Here is a 14,128-nt window from a genome sequence, read left to right as displayed (position 1 = left end):
TATTTTCAAGAACACGACCAAACACTAAAAGATATTTTCCAAAAATATTTTTTAAAATACCACCAAACACCTAAAAATATTTTCCTTTTTGAAAAATATTTTCACTTCAAAATATTTTACACTTGAAAAATATTTTACATCGAATCAAACATAACATTACTAATTCAGCTTTCAAAAAAAAAAAAAACTAATTCTCTGTCTCACTCTTTATTTATTTATTTATTTTGTGCAGAAGGGGCTCAACTTTCGGAAAAGGTGTCATCGTTAACATGACTAACGCATAAATTAACAACTAGGGGACAAAATCAACAGCCTATCGTCCTCTGTTCCATTCATTTTCTCCTCGTTAACATGACTCACATTGTGCTTCACGTGCTGTCGAGACCATTGATTTCTTTTTCTTTGCATTATTGTACCAAGAAAATAAAAAATAAAACTAATGATATCGATAACATTTGCCCACATTCAAACTCGGTCACTCCTTTTATCAAAAAAAAAAAAAACTCGATCACCCTTCACAACAGCATTACTTTTACCCACCCTTCACTTCTAGCCAACCCTAGCTATGTTGGCTGTGATTTTACATCATGACTCAAGGTAGCCTAGTTATCCCACAATCATCAATGTGATTTGGAGAATGGGTGGCTTGTTCATGGCATAAAACTTGGTAGGAGGATTAGAGTCCGTTTGATACATGTGCTTAAAAACTAAAAATTATTATTTAAAAATATTTGTAGAAATACGTGTGGGTAAAAAAGTGTGGAAATACTTGTAATGTTGTTTAAAAACTGAAAATTGTTGTTTGAAAATACAAACCAAACACTCCCTTAGTCTCTTGTGTGTAGTTAATATCTTTTTTTTTTTTGTTGTTGAATCATACTGTATAATATCTAATATCTATACCATATATTTTATACATATATAATAATGTTTGATTAGCAATTAATGTTTCTAGCCTCTTGTCCTATCAGGAAAATTCTTAGATAGTCCCGGAGTATAGTGAAATTGTATTCTCTCTTCTCACATTCATGGTGGACTCCACCATGAATTTAATGAGTGGACCCCACCATGAATGTGAGAGGAGGAATCATCATTCTCCGTGCTCCGGGAGTACCTAAGAATTACTCGTCCTATCAAGTCAAGTTTTGGAGAAATTACATGAACGGACCCCACTATGAATGTGAGAGGAGGAAGCACCATTCTCCATGTTTTGGGAGTACCTAAGAATTACTCGTCCTATCAAGTCAAGTTTTGGAGAAATTACATGTTACCATCTTAAATAATACCACATATTTCATTTTGCATCCTAAACTTTTCAAATGCATGCTTTGCATCCTAAATTATGAATATTGTTACATTTTATACCTGACATTAAGTTTTCTTTTAAAAGAAAAGACAAAAGTATATTTAGAGTCGTTAGGTTTATTTTTATTTTGACATTTTACTTTTCAAAGGTCTCATTTTTGGACTTCATATTTGGTTCAGTTTTTATATTAGACTTACTATTTATGATTGTACCAAGAAAATGACAAAACCGAGTGGAGCAATTCTATAAGTTTTGGAATTATGGTTGCTTTAATGTTTGTAATTGTATAATAAAAATTAAATTAAAAACTTGATGATTGCAAAATTTATTATAAAGAATCTAATAAAAATTAAATATATTATTATTCATCAGGACAGTAGACTTCGGCATTATATGATATTGCACAAGTGCACAACCTATCTAAAGTCCAACACAACTTGAGAAGAAAGTTTCATTAAAGCAAAATTTAAAGCCATCAGAGAAAAAAAAAAAAGCATTTTTCTAAGATACAATCTCTTGTTTCAACCAAAAACAAAAAAAGACAAAAACTGGTTATCGATCTAAAATTACAGTACCATGAGTTTAGTTCAGTTCTCGATCAGGGGCCCAACTTGACATAGTCTCTCTTCCATTAGAATGTGAATATGTCTCACACTTTATTTATTTATTTTGTGCAGAAGCCAGAAGGGGACCAACTTTGACAAGGCCTTCTGGATTATTATTATTATATTAATTTTTTTTCTACAATTATTATTATATTATTTTGATAAATAAGATTCTCCTCCATTAGAAGATGGTACGACTGGCATATTAAATTAACAGCTTGGTGACAAAATCAACGGCTAATCCTCCGTCCTGCTTATTTTCTTTCGATGCAAACGCGGCCCGAGGCCCAACAGTCACATTGTGACTCATGTGCTTTTGAGACTATTGGTTGCTTTTTCTTTGCATTATTGTACCAAGAAAATGAAAAATAAAAATAATGAAATCGATGACATTTGCCCACGTTAAAACTCGGTCACCCTTCACCACAGCATTGCTTTAACTCACAATTCACTTCTAACCCACCCTCTAGCTTGCATTCCTCTCTCTCTCTCTCTCTTTCTCTCTCTCTCTCTTTAAGCGTTCCTTTCAGCTACTACCAAGAAATGGCCGAAGCAATCCTCTTTCGTCTTGCACAGAAAATGATTGAAAATCTGGCCTCTCAGACTTTCCAAGAGATTGGATCACTGTGGGGTGTCAAAGGTGAGCTTGAAAAAATCAAGAACACTGTGTCCACAATTCAAGCTGTACTTCTGGATGCAGCGGAGAAACAGAGTCATGATCATCAAGTCAAGGACTGGCTCCAAAAGCTCAACGATGCAGTTTATGATGCAGATGACTTGTTGAGTGAGTTCTCCACTGAAGCAATGCGGCGAAGAGCGGTAAATGGGAATATAGTCACAAAAGAGGTACGCACTTTCTTTTCAAAGTCAAACCAACTAGCTTTTCGTGGTAAGATGAGTAGTAAAATAAAGGCAATGAGGCAAAAACTAAATGCCATAGCAGAAGATAGGAAAAACTTTCGCTTGGAAGAATACCATGTAGAGACAAATGTTGTGAGTAGGAAAAGGGAACCAACTCACTCGTTTGTGCGTGAAGAAAAAGTTATTGGGAGGGAAGATGATAGAAAGGCTATCATAGAGCTATTATTAGACTCTAATGTAGAGGAGAATGTTTCGGTCATTCCCATTGTGGGTATCGGGGGACTAGGGAAGACTACACTTGCTCAATATGTGTACAATGATGAGAAAGTCAAAAAATGTTTTGACTTAAAAATGTGGGCATGCATTTCCGATGTCTTTGAGTTGAAAATAATTATTGAAAAGATAATAGGTAATGCAAATGGAAATCTGGAAATGGATGAATTGCAAAGGCAGCTTCGTCAAAAAATTGATCGAAAAAAATACTTACTTGTATTGGATGATGTATGGAATGAAGACCGTGGAAAATGGCTAAACTTGATAGATATTTTAATGGGTGGTTCAAAAGGAAGTAAGATTATAATAACCACTCGTAGTGGATTGGTTGCAAAGATTACACACACAGTTTCACCGTATATTCTCAAAGGTCTCTCAAAACAACAATCATGGTCTTTATTTAAGCAAGTGGCATTTAGTAAAGGGCAAGTGGCCAATAATCCTACATTAGTTACAATTGGAAGGGAGATTGTAAAAATATGCCAAGGGGTACCCCTTGCCATAATGTCCATAGGACATGTGTTATATTGTAAGGAAACAGAATCTGAATGGTTACTCGTGAAGAATAATTTACTAACAAATGTAATTAAAGGAAATGAGATTTTTCCAATTTTAAAGTTGAGTTATGATAATCTCTCATCACATTTAAAGAGTTGTTTTGCTTATTGCTCTTTGTTTCCCAAAGATTATAAGATGGATAAGGAAACAGTGATACAACTATGGATAGCACAAGGGTTTGTCCAATCATCAAACAAAAATCAACAATTAGAGGATGTTGGTGACGAGTATTTCAAGGATTTACTTTGGAGGTCCTTCTTTGAAGAAGTAACAAATTCCTATGGATTCCTAATATACAAGATGCATGATTTAATTCATGATCTTGCAGAAGCTGTTGCAGGCGAGGAGTGCAAGCTTGTTATTTTTTATGGCGATAATATTAATGAAAAAAATCGTCATGTATCATGTCCATCTTATATGAACTCATCTTTTAGAGAAACTTTAAGCTTGTTGGTTAAAGCGGTCAAGGTACGTACATTTCTTCTTACATTTGGTAATCATGTATCTGGTGCCTTGGAGGAGTCAATGTTGAATACAATTATTTTGAGATTCAAGAGCTTGCGTGCATTAGATTTACATGCATTGGACATTACATCAATACCAAATTCTATAGGGAAGTTAATACATCTAAAGTATCTTGATGTTTCTTTTAATAAGTATATTGAAACTCTTCCTGACTCAATTACTACATTGTTGAATTTGCAAGTACTAAAACTTTATGGTTGTAAAGGTCTTAAAGAATTACCTAAAAAGTTTAGAGAATTGGTTAGCCTCAAACATCTTTATAATGATGGTTGTGATAATTTAAGTCATATGCCTTGTGGATTAGGGCAAATGACTTCACTTCAAACATTACAATTATTCATTGTGAGCACCTCCTCCCACACTGGTGGATTAGGCAAATTGAAGGAGCTAAACAACCTGCGAGGAACATTAGAGATCACACATTTGGAACGGTTGGAAGAATCTAACTCAGAATCCATTGTTGTGAATTTAAGGGAGAAACAACATCTTGAAAAGTTGATATTAAAATGGTATCATCAAGATCAAGTAGTTAATAATGAAGATGTGAAGTTATTAGAAGACCCCCAACCACACGAAAATCTCAAATATTTGGAAGTGTATCAGTACAAGGGTGTGAAAATTTCAAGTTGGGTCTCTTCTCTCACAAATCTTGTTGATTTAAAGATAGAGAATTGTAAGAGATGCCGATATCTGCCACCATTGTCTCGTCTCCCCTTTTTAAAATCTCTAAGGCTTGATACGATGAATGATTTGGAGTACATATCCGATAATGATATGAGTAAAGAGGTGTTTGCTTCATCCACAACATTATCAACACCGTTCTTCCCATCTCTAAAGTCACTCACAATAGAGGCATGTCCTAATTTGAAGGGATGGTGGGGGAGAACAGGGAGGGATTTAGTTGCAATAACATCTGCGTCAACACCAGATCATCAACAATATCAGTCTCACAACTCATTGCCTTTATTTCCTCTTCTTTCTAATTTGCAGATTTCTTTTTGCTCTAAAATGACTTCCATGCCCCTGTTTCCAAATCTCGAGAAATCTCTACATTTATCGCTTGCCAGTTTGAAGCCTTTGCAAGAGACAATGTCAATGAGTTTTTTAGTTCCCTCTTCCTCCTCTTCATTGTCCTCTTCTTCTCCTCTCTCCAAATTAAATAAAATGACTTTGCATTCTATAGAAGATATAGAGTCTCTTCCGGCTGAGTGGGCACTATATTCTCTCAAGGAACTACGGATTTCAAATTGCCCTAGACTAACATCTATGTCTGGAGCGGTGCGTAATCTCACCTCCCTCTGTTCGCTATCAATTAACGATTGTGAGGAGTTCGATCCATTAAGCGACATGCATGATGATGGCAGGGAATGGCTATGCCTCATTTGCCTCTGTAAATTACGTTTCGAAGGCATTCCAAAACTGAAGTCTCTACCTGTGGGTCTTCAATGTATTTCCACCTTAAAAGAGCTCCGCATTTCGAACTGTCCAAATTTAATGACTTTGCCGAAGCTCACCTCACTTGAATACCTTTGGATTAATAGATGCGAGCCTAATCTGACATCAGCTCTTGAGATTAGTTGTCTCACTTCTTTACGGTCGCTGTGGATTGGAGACTTTCCCAATTTGATTACTTTCCCCGAATCAATTAGGAATCCAATCTCACTTGAAACGCTTACCATTTGGAGATGTCCCAATCTCACAACACTGCCTAATGATGGTTGTCTCAAGTCTTTACGAAAACTGGTAATTTGGGAGTGTCCTCAGTTATCTGAAAAATACAAAAATAAAATCGAAAAGGATTTCCCAAATTTGGAAATCAAATGGTATGACTTTTGAGACCACAGCAGCAAACGGCTCTACTTCATCTTCTGCAACAGCCCCTCCCCTCTTTCACTTGGTATGCATTCTATGCTTTCAAAAGAAACTGAGCTTTTTACAATTATATTATTTGTATTTCGTTGATTTCCATATAATTAATTAAAATTAGTTACTTTTTCGAATTCTATTCTTTATAGAAACAATATTATATATATATATATATATATATATATTCAGCCCTGGTATAATTGAATTGTTATTTTGTTTAGGTTTTTTGGTAATAAAACATCAGATAATTTTGACAACCGAACTGTTGAATATTGCTTCAGAGTTCTACTTTAAAGGGTTATTGTTAATATTTTTTTTAAAATACATGCTTTGTGTTCTGTTAACAGCTTCATGGAGATAATTATCTGAAGATTTTGAATAAGTTTCTGGGGCAATATGGTCATGGGATAAATCACTTGGATAGTTTCAAGATTTGGGAAGTTGATGCTGCGAAGGTATTCAGTTAGATTCATTTATAATCTAATGATTATTGAATTTTTTGGAATAGCATTGAGATTTCCAATTTGTGTTTATCAAAGCAATGGTGCCTGAGTTAATCAATTTGCTTTCAAATCAATCAAAAAATGTCTTAACAATTGGAACAAATGAACAGGGGACGGTTGGCCTTACATTGCTCAATTTTTTTTTTTTTACTTATAAAAAATTTGTAATGTTTTTGACTCTTCTCACTTTTGAAATTAGATGTAGAATGAATCAGAATGAAAGGAGGTGCATGTATCTGGGCATATTCAAAACCATATGAAAAAGTGCAACAAGTCAACAGCTAAGGTGATTATCTTGTTTTGGGTTCATTCTTTTATCCCTCACGTAAAATGTCCATTCTAGATATGATTCTTATATTAAGAGGGGACCCAAGAGGGAAGACGCATAAATCCACATTTGTTTGTTCATTTTATTGATTTCTATCTTTATATAAATTATAAAATGACACTTTTCTGTTGCATTCTTTAGGCGAAGTACACTCGAGAAGGCAGTACTCAATTTCAAGCCCTTAACTTCTTCAAAAAAGCTACACTCTCTTGTTGTTTGATGGTCCGGGGAAGCATTGGGAACCCCAATTTCTTTCTTTGGAGCCGTTTCTTTTCCTGTCTCCTGCCTGAAATGGTGCTTTGCTTCCGGATCTTCGGAAAAATCAACTAAATAGATTGAAGTCTGGTACTTGTTGATATTTTGATAACATTTGGTGAGAGATCATTATTTGACAACCACCATCTAGGAAGCGGTTTTATATTCAGGTATTTATTATTTTGTTTGCTTGGACTCTTTATTATTACTTCCTATTTATATCAACAAACAAAATATCCAGATATGGTTTTTTGGATTCTTACTTAATTGCTGGTTTTTGTTCACTGTACAATGATAACTTAGTTTGGATTAAAGTATGGCTTCTGATTTTGAGTTTAGACATGCAGAAGTGCTGTGATAGATTTTACTTTATGCACAATATTTGGATAAAAAGTTAGGATCAATAAAATAAAAATATAGAGTTATACATAACATAGTTTGTCATTTGAAAGAGGAGAAAAAAAATCAATTGAATTCTCACATAAAATGCGTAGTCCTTTTTTTTGTAAACCAAACTGACATGAAACATAATATTAGAAACTTTGTTTTATGTTTTTTTCCTCACTTTTTTGGAATGATTCCTGGCAGAAATTGGTGGGAAATGGTCCAAGACTGCTTGAATCCTTAATTGAATGTATTTTAGAAGGATGTTCTGGTCCAATATTACTACAGGTCCATTCATCTCCTTTAAATTAAGTTTTCTTTGTTTATAAATTATCCAAATTCCTCATGTTTTCCTTCAATTAGAAGTATAATTTTTGTGCAGTGTATGGAATATAAAAACAGACCAGAGTTTCTGATCTCCAAAGTGAGTCAATACTACAATTACGTAAGCCTCTAATGAAAAAATTGTTGGAAAATCTTTTTTTTTTTTTCCTTTCATTTATATGCTTATTTTCTTATGTTCTAAAACTTATTTCAGGTAGTTTGGCATGGATAAAGATCACAACTAGGTGTAAACAGAAGAGTTGTTCCTTTTCAAGAATGGCTTCATTATTCTTGTAGCTGATTCCTTGGATACTCGACAACTTTTTAATGAAGCTATTGAAAATTTTCAACCTAAACATGTAATTATTTCAACTCACTATATTTATTTCTTAATTAAAACAAGTAGGCCACGATTCTCAGTTTGTAGCTTTAGTTAGTGTTACTCACTTCACTCTATAACCATATGAATCATAAAATGAGTAATAAAAATCATGTTCTCTACAATGCAACTATAAATTTTTATTTAGTTTTATCTCAGTAAATTGTTATTTGGGAACTCGGAAGGGAAAAAAAATTGTTTTTCACTTAGGTAGATGCTTCATAACACCAATATTATTGAGAAAAAAAAATCTTGAGATCTGGTCAGTTGACCAGAGGGATTTAACGCCACTACTTTCTTACATTTGTGCATCTCCTTTTTAAGTTTACTTTGAATTTACCAAATACTGGCTCTCTTCATTCTTCCTTTTTGTTTCAGGTTTAGTGAATTTATCAGTTATTGAATTCTGTATGCAGGAACTTTGAATTTGGAAACAGAAAGTTTTTAGTGAATTTACAGCAAATGCAAGATAAATAGGTGCATATCTTACTCCTATCTTTATATATCTTATTACATAGATTAGGTTACATGGTTCACTTGTTTTGAATTTTTGGAAATTTGATTGCAAGATAGTAGAAATAGTAGTATTTTAATCTTTTCCTTTTCCTTAAGTTAATTCTCAAACTTATTTTTGATAGGTTGAAGCAGATGAAGACTGTACCTTGGTGTTAGCAACAAGATTACTGCCTATCTTCAGTTAAAGTTCAATTTCAGGGTGACTGGTTCTTAGAATTTTCAGCCACCCTCTGTGAAACCTAAGCTGATTGCAAACATTTATGTTAGTGTAATTGTTTCAATAACAAAACAGGCTTGTTATGAATTTTTTTTTTTTTAATGCTTTTCAAATTGGAACCCTTTTACCTATATACATAACTGTACTTTAAAGCATCCATATGAACTTAATTATAAGAACTATCTTGAGAAATATTTTATAGGGATTAAACATCTAGAATATGCCAATTATCAAGAAGAATCAGATAATCTGAAGAAATTTCTGTGGAAATCTGATGATGGGATGTATTGCTTGGATAGTTTCTGGATTTGAGAAGCTGATGTAGCTAAGGTACCAATTAAACTTGTTTATAATCAAATATTATGTTTGATCATAATCAAATTTGGAGAATCTCAAGTTGTGACATGTAAATATATAAAGAATAGGTAATGAACCTTATATACTTCTGTTATGTTTTTCCTATGCAGTTCTTGAGGCTAGAGATGAAGTATTTGAGGTATGTTCTACCTTGGTTGATACTCATCTAGGAGGTGATGATTTCAACAAGTTTGAAACAAGAGATATTAGTAGATCATTACCTTATATTCTTTGTTTTCTGATTTATTGTTATATGTTACTAAATTACACCCTTACATTCTATAATTTTAAATAGAGAATAAACTTTAAGAAAGATGAAGGCATAGATCTTCTGAATGATAGGCAAGCTCTACAACGTCTCATGGAGACTGCTGAGAAAGCAAAGATGGAGTTGTCATCTCTTACTTAGACCAATAATATTAGGTATGTGGCTGTTTCTATGCCTTCTTTCTTTAAGTTGATCTCTCTCTCTTTGCCATAATCACAGAGAAAAAACATTTGCTTTTCCAGTTTACCTTTCATTATCGCCATTCAGATGGCCCAAAACACATTGACACCACACTGACTAGTGTCAAATTTGAAGAACTGTGTTCAGATTTGTTAGACAGGTATGCCTTTTTAGTAGTCATATGTAATATGACTATTTTTTTTTATCTCCATTACTTCAGTTTTCTTTCTTTTGATTTTGAACTCTCTTTTTCTCTCATTTGGTAGTCTAATTGCCTGCTTAAGTTCACTGGATTACAACTCATAAACTTTCAGCACCAGTTGAAACTTCCATGAGAGATGCAAAGCTTTCCTTCAACTATATGGATGTAGTTCAGGTTTGTCCTTTTCTTGTTATTATGTAATTCAACTTACTATTTTTTTGTTACTTTTATTTCCAAGCTGGTGTTTTATTGCTGGAGAAGTTAATGACATTGTGCTCTTGGATTTCTCACCATAGAAGGACTTGAAACTTTGGGTGGTGTCAACTTCACCAACTTCCAAATCAAAGGTGTTCTCCACCGTAGCAGATGGACAGACCAGTGAAGAGATTAATGTCTATCAAGGTGAGAGAGAGGTATTTATCTCTCTGAAAAAAGGGTGAGAGAGAGTTTGTGAGGGACAACCAGTGCTAGCACCATGTCAAGTGATGGGGTATGTATTTGCAAAAACTTTTGAAGAGAATTTGGATTTTGCTCAAACTAGATATAGCAAGTTTTAGTTCTTAACAGAAGGCATAAATTAGAATCTGGTGGTTGAGTACATTTTGGCTAGAGATATTATTAGAATGATGTTTTTTGAATAAGCCTAAAACCCAAGTATCTTAGCTAACTGTAATCTATTTATCTATTTGAGAAATAACTAATCATATATCAAGAAAAATTTAGACCACTAGTGGAATATGATGCTTTCTTATATTATAGTTCTAGAACCATAACCATTGGCAGTGGCTGCGAATCCCCCCTGCCCCCCCACCCCCTCCTGTTTATGTTCTAGTTAGTGTGTAGACTAAAAAATGCTTTTATTTCTTTGTTTTTTTAACTTCAATTTTTTTTTCCTTATAATTTATATTGTAGCACAAGGAGCTTCTTGTTTTTATATTTATTACCTCTTTCAATGATGTTACCATGTTCTACAAAGAACCTACATCTTTCTTTTCTTTCTGAAAACTCAGCATTTCAAGCATATATGTTTTTCGATTTTAAAAAAACAAAAAAAATGGAAACGTTCACTTTTTTTATTAGTACCTGTAAGCATATATTACTATACCTCATGTTTCTATGTACAAATTAAAAATGTTGTAGGTGGATAGGAAGGTTAAAGAAGCTAAAAATTTTGCAAAAGGAAGACCAAGGAAAAGAGGGATGCCATAGACACAAAGAATCAAGCTGACTCAGTTTTGTACCAAATTGGAAGCAACTAAAAGAGCTGGGAGACAATGTTCCTAGCTAGAGAAGGAGAATGTAGAGGCTAAAGTGAATGAGGTCATGGATGCCATCATTGGTGGTTCTACCCAAGCCATTAAAGATGCAATGGCTGTCATGAATCAAGAAATTATGTAACTGTGGTAGTCAATGTTGATGTGAATTTAAATTGGTTCAGAACCTTAGGAACAAGTACAACGAATCCATAGCTTAGGTGATTATCTTGCTTTGTGTTTCATTCTTTTTTCCCTTTGCATACAAATTTCATTCTAGATATGATTCACATTGTTTGTTCATTCCAATGATTTCTGCCTTTATATAAACTACAAAATGACACTTCTTTGTTTATATTCTTGATTTTGAATAAACAGAGTAATATCAATAACATTCTGGTGAATGATCATTATTAACAACTACCCTCTAGGAAGCTGTTTTATGTTCAGGTATTTGTTATTTTGTTAGCTTTAACACTTTATCATTACTACCTATTTTCATCAACGAACAACAATATCCAGTGTGGTTTTTGGGTTCTTATATTATGTCTGATTTTTGTTCATTGTACAAATAACTTAGTTTGGACATGCAGAAGTGCTGAGATGGATTTTACTTTGAGCACGCTATTTGGATACAAAGATAGGATCAATAAAATGAAAATATAGAGTTAACCAATTGAATTCTTACATCAAATGCATAGTTCTTTTTTTGTAATATCACTGTATTTGTTTTATCTCCATCACTTCAGTTTTCTTTCTTTTTATTTTGAACTCACTTTTTTTGTCATCTGGTAGTCTACTTGCCTGCTTAAGTTCACTGGACTACAACTGCAATTAAATTTCTCATTGGCTTTGAGCACCAGTTGAAACTTCCTTAAGAGATACAAAGCTTTACTTCAAAGATATTGATGAGGTAATCCTACTCGCATTGGGATTTCTAATTTGTGCTTATCAATACTATGGTGCTTGAGTTAATCAATTTGCTTCCAAATCAAACAAAAAAGTCTAATAAATATTCCAAAGTCAACAACAAAAAGGGGAGGGTTGGCCTTACTCTACTCAAATCATAATGTTTTCATATATACATATACTACAAAAATGTTAATTAACAATCCTAATCCTTTTAGTAACTCAAATTGTAATGTTTTTGACTCTAATCACTTTTGAATTGGATGTAGATTGAATTGGAAACGCAAAATGAAAGAATGTGTATATATCAAGGCATATTCAGAACCACATGAACAAGTGCAACAAGTCAACAGCTAAGGTGATTTTCTTGTTTTGGGATCATTCTATTTTTCTTCACATAAAAAAACAAGTAGAGCTCTCGATTTCTGATATTGTATATTTTAATACTTATTGGAACTTGCACTAACTGTTGAGGCATCAATACTTATTTTTGTCTCTTTTATTTCTAGACTGGTGTTTTTTAGCTGGAGAAGTTATTGACATTGTGCTCTTGGATGTCTCACCGTAGAAAGACTTGAAACTTGAAACTTTGGGTTGTGTAATGACAAAAAATATCCCAAGGAAGACAACTTCACCAACTTCCAAATCAGAGTTGTTCTCCACCGCAGCAGATGGATAGACCAGTGAAGAGATTAATGTCTATAAGGGTGCGAGAGAGGTATTTATCTCTCTGAAAAAAGGGTGAGAGAGAGTTCATGAGGGACAACGAATCCCTTGGAAGCTTTTGCTTAGACAACAAAACTGGTGCTAGCACCATCACACAAAGTGATGAGTTATGTATTTGCAAAAACTGTTGCTTTGAAGAGAATTTGGTTTTTACTCAAACTAGATATAGCAAGTTTTAGTTATTAACAGAAGGCATGAATTAGAATCTGGTGGTTGAAAATGTTATGGCTAGAGATATTATTAGAATGAGTTTGAATAAGCTTGAAACCCAAACTATCTTAGCTAACTATAACTAATTTGTCTATTTGATAAATAACTATATATATATTAGTAACCTAATTATGTTACTAAACCCCATGTTTGTATGTACAAAATAAAAATTTTGCAGGTGGATAGGATGGTTAACGAAGTTGAAAATTTTGCAAAAGGAAGACAAGGAAAAGAGGGATGCCATAGACACAAAGAACCAAGCTAACTCAATTTTGTACCATACTAGAAGCAACTAAAAGAGCTAGGAGACAATGTTCCTAGCTAAACAAGGAGAATGTAGAGGCTAAAGTAAGATCAAGGATGCCATCTCTGGTGGATCTCCCAAGCCATTAAAGAAGCAATGGCTATCCTGAATCAAGAAATTATGTAACTGTGGTAGTCAATGTTGATATGAATTTGAATTGGATTGTCTATTAGCTTTTTTCTGATTGACTTCTTTGCATGGACGGCAACTATTGTTTAGCCTTGAATTTTGTTAGAGTTGAGAGAGAACTCTTTGATATAGAGTTATTTGGGTGTATTGGGGTTTAGGTTTGTGAGAATGGATCTACACCACCTTTGTACTCTCCATATTTGTTAGTGAAACTCTCTCCTTGTCACCGCCCGTGGATGTAGGCCAAAGGCTGAACCACGTAAATTCTTGGTGTTCTTTCGTGTGTGGTTGTCTATTTCTCTTTCATTCTTTTTTTTTTCTTTGCTCATAATAATTATTTGTTAGATCTTTCTAAAGCCATAATATTTTTATAAATAAAACTCATCCAGGAGTGCCATCTGAATACTCTTTCTTGCAACAGTTAATCTATAGTCAACCCAGCCAACTCGGTGTTGGGTTGCTTCTGCTATTACACTTAGGATCAATTGGAAAAAAGCTAATGGCAATGATATGATCAATGCAAATTTCATAAATAGTGAGCAACTCTTAGAACTTCAATTCTGACCATGTATACTTGCATATTTTTTTAATTTTTATGTTAGTTTGTACCGGCTATGTTGATTTGTGATTTTGGAAAGTATGATGTGTATATTTTCAAATGTGATTTTGAGAATGGGTAGTTTTTAATGG

At 33.5% G+C, this 14,128-nt stretch overlaps 1 protein-coding gene across 3 annotated transcripts; it reads left to right on the top strand.

Annotated features, from left to right (window-relative positions):
• Nucleotides 1–2,370: 2,370 nt before the first annotated feature.
• Nucleotides 2,371–9,002, top strand: LOC142617644 (putative disease resistance protein RGA1). Of its 3 annotated transcripts, none has more exons than XM_075790589.1 (9): nucleotides 2,371–6,025; nucleotides 6,342–6,449; nucleotides 6,697–6,783; nucleotides 6,967–7,250; nucleotides 7,669–7,752; nucleotides 7,847–7,888; nucleotides 8,003–8,147; nucleotides 8,584–8,644; nucleotides 8,806–9,002. In XM_075790589.1, exon 1 carries the CDS (start codon nucleotides 2,455–2,457, stop codon nucleotides 5,962–5,964), a length of 3,510 nt encoding a protein of 1,169 aa, XP_075646704.1. In that variant the 5' UTR covers nucleotides 2,371–2,454; the 3' UTR covers nucleotides 5,965–6,025; nucleotides 6,342–6,449; nucleotides 6,697–6,783; nucleotides 6,967–7,250; nucleotides 7,669–7,752; nucleotides 7,847–7,888; nucleotides 8,003–8,147; nucleotides 8,584–8,644; nucleotides 8,806–9,002. The 3 variants fall into 3 exon arrangements, with proteins under 3 accessions (XP_075646704.1, XP_075646703.1, XP_075646705.1); XM_075790588.1 differs by having other exon boundaries at nucleotides 7,847–7,909; XM_075790590.1 differs by lacking the exon at nucleotides 7,669–7,752 and having other exon boundaries at nucleotides 7,847–7,909.
• Nucleotides 9,003–14,128: the final 5,126 nt, after the last annotated feature.

Source organism: Castanea sativa, chromosome 11, assembly GCF_040712315.1.
Source record: "Castanea sativa cultivar Marrone di Chiusa Pesio chromosome 11, ASM4071231v1".
In the NCBI taxonomy this organism is placed as follows: domain Eukaryota; kingdom Viridiplantae; phylum Streptophyta; class Magnoliopsida; order Fagales; family Fagaceae; genus Castanea; species Castanea sativa.
This window is presented reverse-complemented; position numbering and strand designations above follow the sequence as displayed.